The sequence below is a fragment of the Pleurodeles waltl genome, chromosome 4_2, assembly GCF_031143425.1.
Source record: "Pleurodeles waltl isolate 20211129_DDA chromosome 4_2, aPleWal1.hap1.20221129, whole genome shotgun sequence".
Lineage (NCBI taxonomy): Eukaryota > Metazoa > Chordata > Amphibia > Caudata > Salamandridae > Pleurodeles > Pleurodeles waltl.
Genome location: NC_090443.1, coordinates 566,649,917 through 566,668,783, shown reverse-complemented (window position 1 = coordinate 566,668,783; position 18,867 = coordinate 566,649,917). Strand labels below are relative to the sequence as shown.

General features: G+C 40.5%; 1 protein-coding gene across 2 annotated transcripts in view; it reads right to left on the bottom strand.

The window, feature by feature from the left end:
- Positions 1-18,867, bottom strand: part of DENND1B (DENN domain containing 1B) — a 1,047,500-nt gene that overhangs the window by 355,664 nt on the left and 672,969 nt on the right. For both annotated transcript variants that reach the window (XM_069232125.1, XM_069232124.1), the window contains one exon: positions 3,896-3,941. In XM_069232125.1, the coding sequence (XP_069088226.1) occupies positions 3,896-3,941 (46 nt within the window). The remainder of the gene's footprint in view (positions 1-3,895; positions 3,942-18,867) is intronic.

Sequence of the window (18,867 nt, the reverse complement as noted above, 5' to 3'; positions counted from 1 at the left end):
TCTAGTGTCCCAGTATTCCCTGGGACACCAACGTAGGCTCCCCAGCAATCCTGATGCTGCTCTCATGCTAAATCTAGCATGAGAGAAGCATCAGGATTGGTCTGAGCAGCTTGATCTGCCGCTCAGACATCACACTGAAGCCTGTGCAGTTTCTCCAGCACGACTGTGTAACACAGCCGGTTTGGAGAAACATAAGTGATCATGTGTGTTTGGCTGGCCTCAGATTGCAGACTCCACTCCCCCTCCCCTTTCTCCTCTCCCATGGCCCAGCCCCGCCCTGCACATGCTGTTGGATGAGCCTGCAGTTGTAAAATAAAACAATAATTAAATATCGCTTTATTTTATAGCTGCTGGATATTAGCTGGGGGTTGGGTGGGAGAGTGGGAGGAGGGGGCGGTGTAAATTCCTCTTCTGATGGTTTTTACAATCTTCTGAATACAACACTTAAGGAGACGAGAAGGGGCAGGATGTTGAGAGTAAAGTCATCAGGGATTCTCCTATTCTCTCACTTGGGGACTCTCCTCTGCATCTCTTTTAACAAAGATTCCGTTAGACTAAGTCACCATATGACACTGTGTATTTGACTTCATTTTTTGAGTCCTTTGGCATATGGGGCACCATATACACATGTATGTGACAGTCTATATGTCCCTTTGAATCACCATGCTGCCTGAGTGCTCAGGGGCTTGAGACCCTCACGGGTGAGTAGCCGCGCTTTACAAATACTGATTGATTGATTGACTGATGTGCTCATGCCTGGAGATGAAGCTCTCTCTCGTTGGTGGGATAAACGACTCAATCGAGTGGGAAACCGGGCACTTGGAGAAGGAAAAGAAATATGGAAAAAAATATCACTTAGTTTATGGAAATAACTAATACACTGAATGAAATCCATAACAGTGACCATGGATGAAAAATACATAGAGGTGGTGGGGAGTTATTGCTTTTGAATTAGTGAGTTGGTATTTTAAACTTACACTGGAACCAGCAAGCCACAGCAAAAGTGACGCTGTTTTACTTTATCGTATTCCCTAAACATTTTAGGGGTTTGAGTTGCTTGCAAAACCCAGAGCAATTCGTGGTATGTGTCCTTGCTTACACAGACCGTGGCTCGAACCCAACCAGCTTGAGAAAAGTAAGGGGTATAAATATGAACAAAAATATGGCTATAGGTGGTACATTTTACATTATACTGTGTATTGTGGCTTCCAAGACATTTGTAGGAATGTATAAAAGAGCATAGGGTAAAAAGAATAATGAAGCAACAAGAACAATTACAAGACCCCCAGCGCCATGTTATGTTCTAGGTGCACCTGGCACAAGTTACAAATAGATATGTATATGTGCTATTGTATTCCTTTTTATTGGTCTTCATTAATATGTTTCTTTCTCTGCTTCTGTGGAGAGCTGATTGTCTACCATTCAGTTCCTAGGCTGTACTTTGCTAGAATGTCCTTCCCCTCCATTCACTTCCTCGCCATTGAAGGGAGGGAATAGGAAGTATTGCCTATTGTCCCAGCGATGGGCATGAGAGAATTTAGTATAACTGGATTGTAGGTCTTGTAATGGCACTATACATATGCCAGACCAACTGTCCAGGACCTTTATTGTTCATGGACAGTTATATAATCCCTACAATTATTGCCACCGTCCTTGGAAAAGGAGGACTCAAGAACTATTACAAACTCACTGAATTGCCACTATCGTTCAAAACTGGAAATGAGGAACTACTACAAGCTCTATTTATTTCCAGATACCACCTCTTTAGGCTTTGAATTTCAGCATGTGGTGAAGTCCAACAATCTAGGCTTGCTCTTGAATGGTGGAGCAGGGGTAGAGCATCTAGTTCAGGCAGCACATGTACCACTCACAATAAGTTAGAATCCAAGCAGTCAAATTATTTTCAGAAAAAAATAAAGGACTCATTATTCAGTTGATATGTTCAGAAATGTTAAAATGTTTATGGGAATTCTGCATACATAAAGAGTTACTCTAACCTTTTTGTGCTTGGTAGTGGGCACACGGAACAAGAAATACAGTTACAATTGTCACAAGACTATAGGCAAGTGGAGTGCTAGAGAGAGAATATGTTGCACAATATTCTTATTGCCAAGCTTGCTACATTTGGAAGTGACTTAGTGGTCTTCTAAGTCCAACACCTATGCTCTTTGTGTCAGCAGTCAGTTTAGTGGCAATAGGAGAGCCTGCAAGTACTGTCACACAGTTCTGGAGTGGTTGTGTGAGAGTCTTGTGATGTCAATCAGCTTGTACACGTGGTGTGACCAAGTCTTCCTGCTTGTGGTGCTCACCGAACTGACAATCAGTGTGCAGGACAGACCTTACAACTAATGCACCAGATTCAGTGAAGATCAGTGGGGTTCGGGAAAAGCGGTGCCATCTTAAATGGCTTCTTGCACCTTCTTGAGAGGATTGATAGGTCATAGCCTGCGGGATCAAGTAGAGGGACTTAAAGAGAGAATCATGCCACCATGTACAATTTGGTTAAGGATTACACATACAGGTCTCATGCTTGCTATGCTTCACTGTGACAAGGGTCATGCTCCAAGTGCAAGGGTAACTATGGATGTCAGGGCCAAAAAAGAAAAGGTGCTGGTGATGGGCTTATGCACTCCAGCATCACAGAAAAAAATGTGCTTTTTCATGGATGTACAGCTCTGGAGGTCAACTTATTTTCAGGTTTGCCAGCAATGCAGAGATTCTGATTGTGGTCTAACTTAGGACCTCTAAGTACGTCACAGCAAAATCTCAGTCGCTGGGTTTGTAATGGTAGTTTTTCAGCACTCCACTGTCTACTTCTTTCTTGATAAGGGTTTATTTGCATATTCCTCGTCCTCTGTCCAGGGGTATATCTCTTGCCCATACAGGAGGGCCAGCCAAAGATCTGCCGCTGGTCCTTGGCATCCTTTAAATAGGTATGTTGTGTTCCTTGAGTAAAAGGTGAATAATGGATAAGCACACAGGAGATTACATTCAGTCATGGGACTGTGGGCGACAAGCAATGAAACTACCCGCTTAACTTTAAGTTAGCTTTAAACATAAGGTGAAAATCCTGAATCCTGACAAAATGCATTTTTCGTTTGGCTTCCAACAGGTCTAGAGCAAACAGCCACGGGGCGCTGTAGTTCTCTTATGTGCATTGGCTTACAATCAGGTGCTGTTGCTGAGGTCTCTTCCACCAAGACTGTACATAGGATTTGAGGCTGGGCAGGAATCCCTTCTCCATTGCACAATATATACAGCTTTGCCAAGTCCACACATTCAGAAAGAGAATCTAGCATGGCAAACGTTGAACTTTCAAGTATCAAACACTTCAAGGCCTTCTGATATCATAGCTACTGTTTTACAAATCGGAGACAAATGTGTATAAGCAGATGCTGCTTTCACGACAGCTGTAAATGCAACATGTCACCGCACGGACAAACACATAAATATACAGATACAGGTTTCAGTTCCAGTTGTGTTCAGTGAACGACACGGGTATGCCAGATTATCGAGATAGCCGCACTAGGTACATGCATATAACAATTCCAAATGGGAGTCATCTAGGCAGTCCAAGTTTATCGTAGGAATCTGTTATAAGTCATAGACCAACTATGGACACCAGACTTTGCAAAGGCATATATTTATACTATGACTTCATCACATTAATTTTATGGACAGTGGCACTCATGATTTCTTCTTAAACGAAAGCAGTGTTGCGTATATCTCATTTTCACTTGAGCCTTCAAACACTAATTTGGTTTATAAACAATCATTCTCAGTACATATACAACAAATACATAATGCGTGTACGCTCTAGCCCGTGCTAAAAAATGTTAAGTAATAACAAAAGCCAAACATTTGCATTTTTGCCAGAACAAAGTAAAGCACCTACCTCTATTAAGCTGAAGTGAACTCCAATCAAATATGGCATTGGTGCGCTAAAAATAAGATACGAAAAACAATGTTTTATTGAAAATATATGATAGAAAGACATTACTTGTAATCAACAGAGACAAGGGAAAAATCAACGAGCCTACTCAGGGGCACTGACGTATCCTTTCCTGCAGGGATCATGTACAATTCAAAAAATCTGTCATTTCCTAAAATAATTACCAGGTTATGGGGAGCATGTAAACGAATTGAAGAATCATTGTTTCTTTTCATGAAAACAGGCTTGTGTGTGCGTCTTAATATAGCAGGGAGAAAATCATATAAACAGTCATTCTGTACGCCTTACTGGAATCCCCTCAATTGGATTAAGTGTTAATAAGCCACTGGGAAGACCTCGCTTCCACAGATGCTCCATCATCCAGACACAATCAGCCTTCAGATTCCCTCAAATGAGGCATTTTTGCTGCATATAACAGTGCAAGCAAACGATTGCTTTCCTGCTTTATTTCCCAACAATTTGTCTTTCTCCCAATAGAATTACACAATTGAAGACTAAATGTAATTACAAGAAATGCACTGTTCAAAGCAGACCACCCAAGAAGCACCCTGTAGGGAGACGTTGTTAGTTAGAACCAGTATAGTGTTGGGGCTGCTTTCATGGTTCATGCATTTGATTAGCTTTCTTTACATTATTTCTTTGGAAATTTAATTTTAGCTTTGTATGGATGTCAACTGTCTCCCTACATTTTACCATTTCTTGATTTTCTTGTAATCCACACATTGTGCATCAAAGTTTTAAGAGTACTGTTTTTCCTTTGGACATTAACCAAGGAAGGAACAGAGGTAGGGAAGCCATACTACTGTTGTAGCTACATTCATCCTCCTCATCGTCAATGACTTTGTACATTATTCCTGCCTCCGGCTAGCTTTTTGGGAAGGTTAGTGTTTCACATTGTACTACTTCAAAAATGTAGCGTGTGTGACTTTATAGTGCTGCATGGTGATTTACGTCCACTCCAATAAGAAGAAGGTAGGCAGGCTCATGTGATTGATCTCGGAGCATCTTCAAAGCAATGTAGAACTGGTAGGGTGAATGCTTTAAATGGGCAGGTATTATCAGCCATCGAGTGCCTCACTTCCGTTATTGAAAAGCAACGTGTCAGCGCATTTCATCAAAGGAGGAGTACTTTTAAAGGGAGAGTAAAACCACTTCTCAGTAGCAAGCTGGTACTCTGGGATAATGGGCACCTGCACTTCTATGTTTCCATTTTAAGCACTAGTAGTACATAGGGGGTGGCAAAAAGGCAGGTCTTCAGCCCCCTGTGCAAACTCCTAAAGGCACCTTCGCATCCGACATTGAAGAAGTGAAAGTGCAAAGAGCATTATTGGTTAATGACTGCCCCACTGAAGTGATTGAATCTAGATGGCTAATGGTTTCTGGATGTCGAACCTATGCACCAGATCAGAACCGATGCTTTACACACATATTTCAATAGGAGGTGGTGGCCTCAGACTCACGACCAGGCAGAGGCCTAGACACACCACCTACTGATAACCTCAGAGGGGTAAGCTGGCATTTATTACTAGCTCAATCCACCTTATCACTACCTGGAGGAGAGATCAAGATGGCCTAATTTGCTGCCAGATAAGATAAAGCAGAGCAGATAAGGCTCTCAAAGCAGCTAGCTGCAGCTACCATGTTCCAGTGTAAGCTACAAAAAGTGTGCATGGATGTAATTGTTCCAATGCTTATGTTAAGGATTTAGGTTTGGGTACCAAGGGCAATGCTTCGCTTTTAAACAATTATTTCATCTTTTTTTCTCACTACTTTGTCACTTTGACATCCTATTTTGCTGAATAATTTCATCGTTTTATTACAAGACATAATTGAGACAACAAGCAGTGAAAAACAACAGCATTACATACATATAATAAAACTGTACCTCCAATAATAACTGCGATAGAGAAAGAGGTAATGGGCAAGGAAGAAAGAGGTAAGAGAGATCAATTAAAAAATGCTAACAGAGAAAAGAGAAAACGTTTTTTATATCCTAAACTAAATGTCAAAGTATTTTTTTTATGCTTGCATATGAATTTACCTTCGTTCTATGCAGTAAACGTTACATTGTGCACCAAACGAAATCAGCAGCTACTCACTGTAAGTTTGTGGGGGGATTTTTGTCCTTTGTTTTGTGCTCACGATTTTCATTGACTAATATCCAAAAGCGCAGATTTCTACTCTTCTTTCTTGGCCTTTGAAAGTAGCTTCCATTATGCCCATCGTTTTAAAATGTACAGCTAGTACTGTCAGCTTTATGGTTTATAGCTACTTTGTGAAATTCTACCCACAATGACATCATATCAGTCCTTAACTCGTGCGGCTCCTCTCCTCCTTTGCTAGCCTTCAGAACCGTCCAGCTGGCCGTGCTACCTTGTGTGGCCTTGCCTAACGCGCACTATCTAGCGTTCCTGGTTGTTTATGTGATATTTCATAGAGGCGGTGCCAACAGTTCAAAGCTCTCGACATGGCGGCAGCTGTGCTTTGAAGAGGTACTTCATAAAACACAGATGCAGGTCAAGAGCCTCGGTGCGCAGTTTCAGATTGTAGCGACATGTGGGAGATATTTTAAACGTTACAGGAAGATAGTGAAACATCCGTAGTGTTTAGTTTTAGGGCTAATGCTGTTTATAGCCACTCTGGCCCTGTCTGCCAATCAAGAGTTGAGAGCGAGACATTCAAGTCACAAGACTTAGCAAAGAGAAATAAAACAAATACCATAATTGAAGAACCACAAGATTAGTGTAAATCCATATTCTATGTTTCTGACAACGACGTATTTTTTTTTTTTTTTTTACATCTCAAAGGATATACCCAGAGCATGTGGGCAGAGGCTAAAACACGGCATCTCTGCACACGCAAGGCGCGGTTTTGTTCATAAGGCTGGTGTGGACCATTCCTATAATGCACTGTCAGTGAGGATGATGATTTTGCACTTCATGTAACTCCCGTAGGCTCCACATAGTCTACAGCTCCCTCGCTGAGCACCCACAGACCATTTTATAGCCCCAATGTTACCTCTTACTAGTCTACAAAGGATCACAGGCACTTCGCAGTAGATTAACAAATAGTACCCAAAGCAACCCACTGTAGCCAAGAGAGCCACCACAATCCACGTACAGATGCCAATTGAGCCCGCAGAGTTTCCACGGACTACACTAAGTCAAAAATCCCCTGGGCACCCTTGTATAACTCAAAAGTAAAGACGGAAGGCTGACAAGGGCTCCTTCCAGAGCATATCTGCACCCCTTCTGGAATCTACACACTGACACCTCCATACATTCTTGTAAAAGTCACTGCCTCAACCTAACTCTCATTTGTGTTAAACGCCCCATCCATCACATGGTGACAGAGTACTGTTTATACCATTAGATAAGTACACATCTCTAAAAAGGATACATGAGGTAAGTGCCTTTCTATAGCCTCTATTTCTCAAAAACAGCCTCCTGGCATTTTCCACACAGTGTCTATCATTTGCTCCTACCACTCAGGACTTCCAACCTTCTGAACGCCAGTTCAAGAGTGGATTGCTAGAACAGGAAAAAACCCAGAGATTGCACTTACCAGAAATATTACATCCTGGTTACTGTTCTTTAGTTACAGAGAAAAAAGATGCACAAATCAAAGAACAGTTAAGAGAGAACTGTTGCGGCTGACGGGTAGGGCTACTAGGATGAAATGTACAAAATGAAGGGGTCCAGAGACAAGTCCATCAGTATGACTATTTAAAAAGAGGGTTGCTCTCATAGCATACGGATTTTACATAAATACAGACAGCAATCATGGCAGTCTTGGTAATATACCGTTTAGGCCAGATTGGCAAAAATCCAAGACGTGCTTCTACTTGATACAGAGCTGAATGTGTAGTTTATCACTTTTTTTCAGTTAGTGAATTAACCGAGGAACCTTTCAGTGGAATGCTAGACAGACACATCTATTGAATCAAGTGAAAGTTAATCAGGTAGAAGGACATGATTAAGCACTTTACTAAGTTAGGGGGCATGCCTGATGATCACCAAATGTGAAGGATAAGGGCTATTGGTTGACGTTCATTGTCAACAGTCTTTTAAGCCTACAATACAACCAATGGCATCATCGAGACTAAGGTTGACATATATCTAAAGGAAATGATTGGCACTGTTCTTATTGAATGGATCAATATAAGAATGGATGGAGGAGGGGAAAGTCAACTGTAATAGAGAGAGGAAGATGTGAGTCTGAACTAGAGACTTGGGGCATGTTTATGGTCTGCATACCTGCAACATTGTCCAATAAAAGCGTTATTAGGTTACTACTGTGAATTGGGGGTGACTTTTCCAAAATTGAAACGCTTCACGGAGCTTATTTTTATCACAAAACGACATGATTTGTCACAGATTTGAGTGATGCATAGTGGATTTGAACCACTGCCAGCGAGTTTCAAGATGCTGCACTTTTCTTTTGAATTTGCAAAGCTGTGGTCTGCACCAATGAATTAAGGAATGGGTAGGTTTATTGATCTGACAAAGGGAAAATACTGTCTAATGCTTCCAGTAGGCTCTGATACAAAGCGTAACTTATGATGGATAAGTCAGAGCTTTCCCTTAAGAGGTCATCACACGCATAAATAAACACTTTGAACATTTACTTGAAATTAGATTTGTTGGTTGACAGTAAATGTGAGAGTTGGGAAAGGGATTAAGAGAGAATGATTTTACAAAGTGAATAGGTGAAAGAATATATTTTCAAGCAGTGTAAGATGAACAATTGCCAGTTGAAGGCGGTGGACCTGAGATTTCTGGGAGAGGACGATTCTAACAGTCATGTGTGATAGTACTATCAAAAAATGCAAAACAAATGTTTGTGTCTTGTGTGCAAATGTCATCCCAGTTAGATTAGACTTCTTGTGCTGACTGTAGAGTGGAGAGCGAACAATGACCAGGATATATTTTCCAATATACATTCAGGGACTCGGAAATTGTCAACAGAAGTAATAAAGATAAATCAACCATGTTATTATAAGGCAAATTACATAATTAATTATTTTAGATTATCTGTGCCCAGTTGCTTAGCTTAATTTTAATGAGGCCCACAATTGATTCTCACTTCTAGTTAAGTCACCAATGGTTCTACAGATCCTTCTACAAATGTTCAACTTTGTGAAAATACATCCCTTCTTGGAGTTTTCAACAGTGTGATCCCTTGCCAGAAATTGATCTTTTTCTGCAACAGTCCTAGAAATGCATTTTTGGTTGGTTAAAAAAATATGAAAAAGGCTCCAAATTTTTCAGTGTCCGACCCTGGTAATGATGCCTAATAGCAACGCTGCCTAGTCTATATTCCACCTCTTCAGACGAGATACAAGGTGGGACAACAGTTAGCAACAACTTTATTTGTGCTTACTCGAAGCTAACCTGCACAGTCATTTAAGTGCTGTGACAAGTTTGTTGACTGAAGTTTAAGTGGCGATATAAGTAAGTAAGGCGTGCATTTTGCCTTTTTTGCATATTATCTAGGGGGAGAAATCAAGGGTCTCATCCAGAAGACTGCTTTGCAAAGGAACCTGAAGCCCCAGGCCTCGCAGATCAAAGATATAACCAAGGGAAGAACTCAATGGGACCAAACGGCATTGGTGCTTGGGTAGGTGTTGCTCAGGGCGTGGATGTTTTGGCAATTAATTCTGTTTTCTGGTATCAAAGTGGGCATTAATCTAAAAACCTAGCATACTCGGATGTGTTGCAAAAGACAAACAAGAAAAAATATACTTTGGTTGCTACATATGAAGTAATGCATACTAGAAATTCGAAAGAAAACTTGCCAATCTAAGAGCAAAAACAGACCTGTTGATGGCTGAACATTATAAAAACCTGCAGTGGACATACAACTGTAGTAGTGACTGTGCCAAAGAAGTTCTGTACCCAAAATATAACAAACAATAAACAACTATTACTTGACCCAAGGACGTTGCATAATTTTTCCTCCATAAGCAGGACCTGCATCCCAGGAGAGATTGATTGCACTCAATAATCAATGCAGGGACAATTATCAACCAATCTGAGGACTTGTAGACGTTGTTGGACTCGATCTATAACCAGATCCAGCTTAAGATGGCTTTTCAGGGCTTTTTCGGGAGAGCGAGATGGATGTGATACTCTAAATGCTTTTTTTCGGTTTAAAATATTTATTTGTGTTTGTCTTCTTTCATTGTATTTCTCAGATATGCTCGTGGACTCACAACTGCTCTCTCTCGCCGCAAAGATTAGGGGCTTCAACACTTGTTTTAGCTTTTTTCTATTGCTATTCTTGTTTAGTCTGGTAATGAACGATGAAACTTGTCCGATTCCCAGTAAAATCGACTGTAAACCTAATGACCTTTGCACAATTGCTTTTGCTAAGTATACTTGCCAAAATAACTTAAATGTTAAAACCTCTTGGTTGTGATAAGGCAGTGAAAGTTTTCTTTTGCAACTGCTCTGAAATGTGTAGGATCAATTGAAGTAATGAATATAATTCCAGTGACACTTAAGGGCGTCATTGTGCATTGAAAATAATTCATTTCATCCCCCTGATTCATCCTGTTTTATTGTTGTGATACTGGTAGCCCAAGATCTGGGAGTTATATAGGCGTTACCCTCTATACTGCTGTCTACTAATAGAATGGTCCCATTCACATCACCTGATCACATCCTCGTTTCTGTAACTTATTAAAATAGCCCTAGGTCGTCAGACAGACTGGTATTTCGGGTGCTACAATAAAATGAATACAAAGGCTTATAACTCTTTAAATTCCTATTGCTGATTTCGGACGCTAAGACAATGTGTTCTTTTTTAAATTATTTTCTATACATTTTGTACCTTCCATGTCTGGCCATTCATTTCGTAATATCCTGATTAGAGCTGTTTATGTTGTTGTTTGCAAAGCCAATCAACATCACAAACCCAGCCAATCTACCAAAATATTATTAAGTAATACCCTATAGACATTTTATTCATTTTCTGTACGTCAGTATAGAAAAGTGAGGTCAAGGATGGTCACAAGTGAGGATGGTATTATGGCCGCACAGGGACTGGCTCACCTCGGCTTTGGACCTGCTCATGGCACAATGATATAAAAAAAGGCTGTATGGTGCTAACATTAGCATCTGTTCATTCTCGCTCGGTTGTCCCACTGCTGTCATGGTTTTTGCGACCACAGCCTCCGGGTGCAGTTTGATCAGCCGCATTGCTGGCCTGGTGGTGGCTCGGTCTAGTGATAGGCCTAGGAGAGGACGGCATGGCTGGCCGGGATGTTGCCCGGGCACGTAATGGAAGAATAAACCGCTGTCGTTAGGTGGCGGTTGAGATGTGGAGCTCTGTACTGCTCAGGATGTCATTTATTTGAAGGATAGCGGGCTCATGACCCTGCAATGAAAGGTTTTACAACTGCCGCGAAGAAATACACAGACTTTTTGCAAGAAGCAGGAAAACCGAGTTAGTGAGCTTTTCAGAAAAAGGGACTGCCAAAACAAGAAAGTTCAATGAGGAAATTATTTTGCCAAAACAAAACACATAGAAGGCGACACCTTCCTATTTTAATGCAAGATGGCACCCAGGAGAATACCAATTCTTTTGTTTTGGGCAGATGGGCACAGTGCAAGTGGTTAATATATATGAAGGCGTACTAAATTATCAGTTAGGGTGTCTAACTGCAGCTAAAACAGAGACATGGGCAGATATAACAACTGATAGAAATAATATAAGTGAGGAAACTTCAACAACCTCTGTGCAGGATGCCATACATGGAACCTTCTGCTGCACATGTTCAGAGAGAAGTGCCTATAACCATTACCACTGCACATGTGGCAGTGTTAAAAAGCCTACCATAGTCACAAAAGATGGGACTACTGCAATTAAGTGCAGTCAGTTTGATGGTAAAAAACAAAAAGTGGAGGTGGTTCTTGTCTCATAGTCTAAAGAAATTCTGGAAAATCCCCCACGATCAGATCTAAACAATACCAAGAGATAAATTGCGAAAATAAGCACATTAACAATAATATACCTAATGGGCTCTCCTCATTAATGGGTCTTGAGGAGCTCACAGGGCAGGACTGGGGACCCAAAAGTAGCCCTGGAAAAAATGCTCAAAGCAGGCTCGCTTCCTTTGTCTCCTCATGCTATCTCTCTTTCCATCCATTCATTGTCACTCTCATGCTCTCCTCTCCCCCTCTGATCGCTTTCAATTTAGTTTTCCCATCCGATGTCTCTCTGTCTCTTGAGGCGGACCTGTAATTGTATTGATATAGTACTTACTATCCCTGATGAAGCACCACTCCTGAATCCAAAGATTAGTGGTGGATTAGTATAGGGAAATATGAGTACAGTATTAGTATGGGAAGGTATGAGTTAATTTGAGCGGAGGACACGTGAGACTAAGTTGGACTGAACAGAATAATGGAAGGATAGAGGAGGGAAGAGTTCAGAAGTGTTAATTGGGGGATCATAGTAGTAAGATGAGGTTTGGGATGGGTAAAGGAGAGATGGAGGAGGGATGAGTCTGTAGAAAGGGATTAGGGAGATCTAAGTAGTAAAATGGGGTTTGGGATGAGTCAAAGGAGAGAAAAATGAGAGAGAATTTAGTAGGGATGTCTGGGAGATCATAGTAGTAAACTGAGGTTTGGGGGTGAGCCAGGAAGGGTAGAGGAGGCAAGAATCTGGGAAGAGTTATTTTGGAGCTCATAGAAGTAGAATAGGTTTGGGATGAGTCAGAGAGTGGAGATAGAGGAAAGATTGATAGAGCTATAAGGTTATGGTCAGACAGAGTAAAGCTTTCAAGAGAGTATTTTTTTTTTCTCTTGTACAGTAGGACTAAAGTAATAGATATATAGAAACATGACTATATAGTAAGTGGAATACATGTGTAAGGAATATAATAAATCACGCTTTAAAGTTGCATCATATTAAAAAAAAAGACTGCTGTATTTGAAGTTAATTTATTTATTTGTTTACTTTTAGAACATTATTTGATGTTTCCTCAATATTTCAATAATGAAATGCTTGTAGATAAATAGTTAAACTAATATATACCTATTGTGATAAGTAAAAATAAAAACAGACTCATAAGCATCTAATCAAACAACTTATACAGAAACTATGCAATGACCTATTAACGTGTTAAGCATAGAATACCATACACATATAATATATAAATGTATGCATATATATATATATATAAATATATATATATATATATATGCATTTCAAAGATTGTCCCTGTTTTGGCATGTACTAGCGCACTTAATTCAGCGGTGGTGCTGGTGACGGCAGGACACTCCGTAATTTATCAACAACATTCATGAAATACTTCACGAACGACTGCACTCCGGGATCTCTTGTTTCACAAATTTCATTTATTCAGGCTCAGTTAACTTCGTCTACAGCTCAACAATCACCTGCCCTACGCGTTTCGGTCTGAGAGACCTTGATCACAGGCATTTCCGGTAGGGGGTTTCTGTTTCCACATTTATATCTACAAATAACAATTCATTAAGACTCAACATATTTCTAAATGCACTTAGAAAATACTTCTCTCTGCTTGTTAAGTTTAATAACTGCAGTCTACACAACTAAAACTCTCCCATAATTTCCAAATAAATCCAATTATTAACTGGTGCACTATAAACTTATAATGCTGCATTCTGGGAGTTGTAGTTTCCGCAAAACAAAACCAATTTAACCAATCTGTTGATACACCTCATAAATGTGCGTATGTGACATACTGTCCCATGTATCCCCCATAATAAAAAAACTAAAATATTAACCAAACTGAATATTAGCTGCAAGTGCTGCAGAATAGAAAATAGATAATAGAAAAAACAGTGTTTTATGATTATTTGCAATGGCTGCCATGTAAAATTACAAATGTACAAATAACTCCTCATCCCGATTCATCCCCATAGGGGTCAAGGTTCGAATGTCCAAGATGTGTTTAGACTCCAATTGTCGTAGTCTCTTTTCTCTGTCCCCTCCTCGTTCACTTATGGGGATATGGTCAATCGCATAAAAAGTCATTGTTTCCCATTGGCTATCATGTGCCAACTCCATATGCTTAGCCGTGGCGTAACTTCTGTCTGTGTTGACGATGGCACGAATATGTTCAAGGATCCTTTTCTTTGTTTCACATATGGTGCTCCCAACATACTTTAAACCGCAGGGGCATTCAATAACATATACTGTGAACCGGCTCTTACAAGTGATATGTTGTTTAATGCTTTTTGTAACACCATTACCAATGGTGTATTCCTTAGTGTTTTTCGCAATTTTGCAAGCCTTGTAATCTATTGTCTTTTTCTTGTATAGTGGTGTTTTGAGGTGCGGTACCAATCTTGAGTGGAGGTTTCTTTGTTGAATGTACTTAATCATTTTATTCCTGATGACAAGTAGTTCAATTCTATGTATTGCTTTGTGGGTGATACGAAGCAGCTTGAAGGTGCATCTTCTGCCGACGGGTAACCAATGTAGGGTCCGCAAGGTAGGGGAGATGTGGGCTTCTGGCTTTACATGTAGGAGCAGTCAGGCAGCAAAGTTCTGAATGTTTTGTTGTTTTTTCATAGTAGATAGAGATGATCCATGGTAGAGGCCATTGGAGTAATCCAGTTTAGATAGTACAAGAGATATAGCTGCCTGTACCTTGTGAGGAAATCCGAGGTGAGAGAAGATGCGTTGCAGAGTTTTCATGGTGATGAAGTTTGAGCTTGCTAATCTGTCTCCTTGAGCATTCATTATTAACTTGGAGTCCAAGGTAATTCCAAGGTTTTTAACTTGCTTAGATACTTTAGGAGATGGTCCCAGATCATCAGGCCAGGAGCAGAAAGGGTCATAATTCTTCAAATTGCCACTTGTGAGTATTTACGTTTTGGAAGCATTCAGTTTGAGATGGCACCATGTCATCCACTGATCAACGGCTCTGAGGCAGCTGAAGATTTGTGAGTTTCCAAAGTCTTTGGGGCATTCCAGTTTAAGGAGTATTTGTGTGTCATCTGCATAATTGTAGTATGTTAGTTCACATTCATTGATCATTGCTGGTAAAGACATCATGTAGATGTTGAAAAGCACGGGTGAGATAACTGAGCCTTTAGAAACCTCTCCATTTCTGAAGTAGGCTTTGGACGAGAAAGGAGTATAGATTACATTAGTTCTGTTTAGAAGGTAGGATGTGAACCAGTCAAGAGCAGTCCTCTCCATGCTGGCTTCGTAGAGTCTTTGTATTATGGTGTCATGGTCAACTTTGTCAAAGGCAGCTGAGAGGTCCAAGACAAATAGTGCAGAAACTCCATTGTGGTCTATTGTGTTTTTAAGATCATCCCAGATGGCTATGAGGGTAGATTCAGTGCTTCTTCCTGGGCAGAATCCAGTTTGGTAGTCTGAAAGTATGGAGCTATCTTCAGTGAACTGTGACATATGGGTGACTGCTGCACTTTCTATCAGTTTGCCCAGGAAAGGCCCATTTGTAACTAGTCTGTAGTTGTTGGGGTCATGCAGGTCCAAGTTTGTTTTCTTTAATAATGGGCATCGGTATGCCTTTTTAAGGTATTTACGAATGATTCCTGTAGTTAAAGAATTATTGATGATTCTTCTTACTGGTGTGGCAGCAGAGGTAGACAAAATAATGTTCTTGAAGATGTGTGGTGGACAAGGGTTAGAAGGGCAGCCAGAAGACCTGCTTGCTTTGGCCAGATCCATAAATTCACTTTCCGATATTTGTTTGAAAGAGTGCAGAGGTTGGATTAACTTACTCTTGGAGGGGAGTTTTGTAAATGGGTTGGTGCTGGTGGTTTTCCTTTGTTTTAAATAGGACTGCAATGTGACTGCCTTGGTTGTGTAATGATTTGTCAGTTTGTCTATTAATTCTTGAATAATGGGTTGAGTTCCTTCTATGCATTTAGGATTTCAAAATTCATTTGAATTGTTATAAAATACTTTATATGTAGATATAGAATTTTGAATTCAGTCTGAGTAGTACCTTTTTTTAAGCTTTTTTGAGTGATGATTTGAATATTTTGTTAAGTTTGTGTAGGTGACGTTTGTATTGAATGTAGCTTGTTGTGAGCCAGGTTCATTGCAGCCTTCTGATTTGTTGTTTTATCTCTTTTAGTTCTGTATTTCTCCAAGTTGCTTGTTTTCTTTTGTCCGGTTTTGTTTTTTCTAAGTGGTATTAGGATACTGAAAGTTTTCTGTAACCACTCATAACATTTTTAACAGAATTCATTGTGACTAGCTCTGTGTTGGCTGTTAGTTGTTTCTAGGACTCAAAATTGAGTTTGTTCCATGGTTGATAGCTGGATGTATGTAACGTGGTCTTGGAGTTGTTGATTTGTGGTGTTTCGTGCTGGAAAGTTACAAAACGGTAGTCTGACTATGTGACTGGTGTGATGCTTTGAATGGTAACTAGTTCTGGGTTTGCAAAAATTACATCTAGGATGTGTCCAGTGATGTGTGTGGGATTGTGTACAATCTGATATAGGTTCAATATGATGAGGCCAGTGATGATGGCTTTTAGATGGGGCGTATTGGGTTGTCAAACCAAATGTTTAGGTCCCCAAGAATACATAGGTTGGAGTACAGTGATGTAAGGTTTGAAACTGTGTCTAGAAATGTGTCTGGAGATGTTGAATTGCTAGGTGGTGGCCTGTAAAGGAGGAGATGTTACAGGAGTAAGTTGGTGTAGGGTTGCATTTGGTGATGAGGGCCTCACAACCCTGTATGGAAAAGTCATCTGTTTTGCTAAGATTTATTGCTTGTTTGAATATAACAGCTAGTCTACCTCCTCTTTTTTCTGTATAGTTTTGTGCAATGGACTGATATCCTGGAGGAAAGGCCTCATGCAACACTAGGGCCATTTAATCTCCCAACCATGATTCAGTTATGAAGAGTAATACAGTTTGTGTGTCAGTGAGTAGTTTAGAGATTGTGTTTTGGTGGTGGTCTGATTTTGTTTTGGAGAAGAGTGAGCAGTATATTTTGAACCTGTAGCAGGTGTGTCATTAGCGCTGATATAATTTGTATGGGGATAGTGTTGTTCTTCTATATTGTGTTCCTCGTCCAACAGGCTTAGAAGGCATTTTTTTGGGTCTGTGTGTGTCGGTGGTGGAGATGGTGGTTGAGTTGAGTTGTGCTCTTTTTGTAGACTAGCCGTGTTGTGTAATAGACACTTGGAAGGTGAAATTGTGAAGAGTGGCATGGTGTTTATTTTGTTTGCGTCTGTTTACGGTGAAAAAAGTATGGGTCAGGGGTGGTGGTTTAGCATGTGGGTCATATTCTAAGGCTCTAAATTGTACAATGGATGAGAGGTGGGTGAATGAATGTTGCTGTGTTGGGGTATTTGTGGTAGATGCTGGTGAAGATTGAGAATTTTGGAGTAAAGTTGGTTCAGGATTTGTATTTGTATAGTCATGAGGGTGGGAGTGCGTTTGGCAGAAAGTATTATGGAGGTTTGTGTGATTTTGATGTGCTGGTGTGTGTGTGTGTTTTGTTTTTGTGAAGTAGTGCGAGGAGATATTGATGTAGTGGATTTCTGTGAAGTATTTGTAGGTGAGTTACCGCTGGTGAGTGGTATTTGAGTAGTGTAGGGGTGGTGATGTGTTTGGAGAAGAGTGTGTGTAGTGTGTAAGAGAGGATGGACAAGCATGTTTGTGTTAGATTCCATCACTGAAAGAGGTAATATGTGTGGTAAAGCGGATTGTAAGGATTGTATGGTTAAGTGTAATTCATAAAAAAGAGGAGGGTGTTGGTAGATGGTGTGATTAAAGACTGAGTATAGGTTTTGTTATGATAAAAAGGGGTCTGTTAGAAGCAAGTACAGGATAGAGCTGGTGTTTTGAATGAACAGGGTGTCTGGTTGCATTAAAGTTATGTATAATATGACTGTGTTGTGTTGGTTATCTGTGGATGTGTTAGTGGTATAAGACAGAGTTGTGTTTTGTGTGAGAATGAAGGTGCCATAGTGTTGTAGATGTGGTAGGATTGTGTATAGGTGTGTTATGTCGAGTTATGTAGTGGTTGTTGAGACACTTAAATCTGAATGTGGTTTGTTTGTGGTGCAGGAGTAGAATGCCTTTGCTGATATTGTGTTTGGCGGTTGCGGGACGTGGAGGGATTAAGGTGGTTTCTTGAAAATTGAAAACTGGGCAGTGTCTCTGGCCCTAAGCCTGAACAGGCCCACACAGGCAACTGCCCTTGTTCTCTTCCTCCTAAGCCTCAACACCAGAGCTGAGACACCCTGAGACCTAGGCTCAAATAGCCCTATTGGACAACTGATTCCCTTACCAATCAGAACCATACCCTAAACCCAATGGGAGACATGGCCCCATTTACTAATCACAGCCCTAACCCCAACAACCAATCAAAACCAAAGCCTTAAGTCCAAAGGAACCCTAGCCCCCAATCAGAACCCTAGCCCTGACAGCCAATCAAAACAGTAACCCTAAACTGTTGGTCCATTTGATATCCTAGCTCTATTAGCCAATCAAAACCCTAGCCCTAACAAACCTTAATCCAGTAGAAATACTAGCCCTAGCAAACAATCACAGCAACAGATGCAGCAACCAATAGAAACGTGTATAAGGGGCAGGGAGGTGGTCCTATATTCAGAATCTCCATAGATATAGACAGGCACAATCCACACTTCCTAGCTACCAGATTCTACTTTTCAGGTAAGGGTCAATTTTAAAATCACTGAAATACTGCTTTTGCACACTTTTTCAAGCCAACACTTTCCAAGCATAGTTTAAACCACAGAGCAGATTAATCAGTCTCCTAAACAAACTCTGGTTAGTGATTGAGGTGTATTTAGCCTTTTTAAACCTTGTAAGATGGAAGGGGGTGAGGCTTAATATAATCTTTGTGAAAAGCTAGGAGGGAAATTCATACAGTCACAAGTAGACCAAAACAGCAGTTTAAAG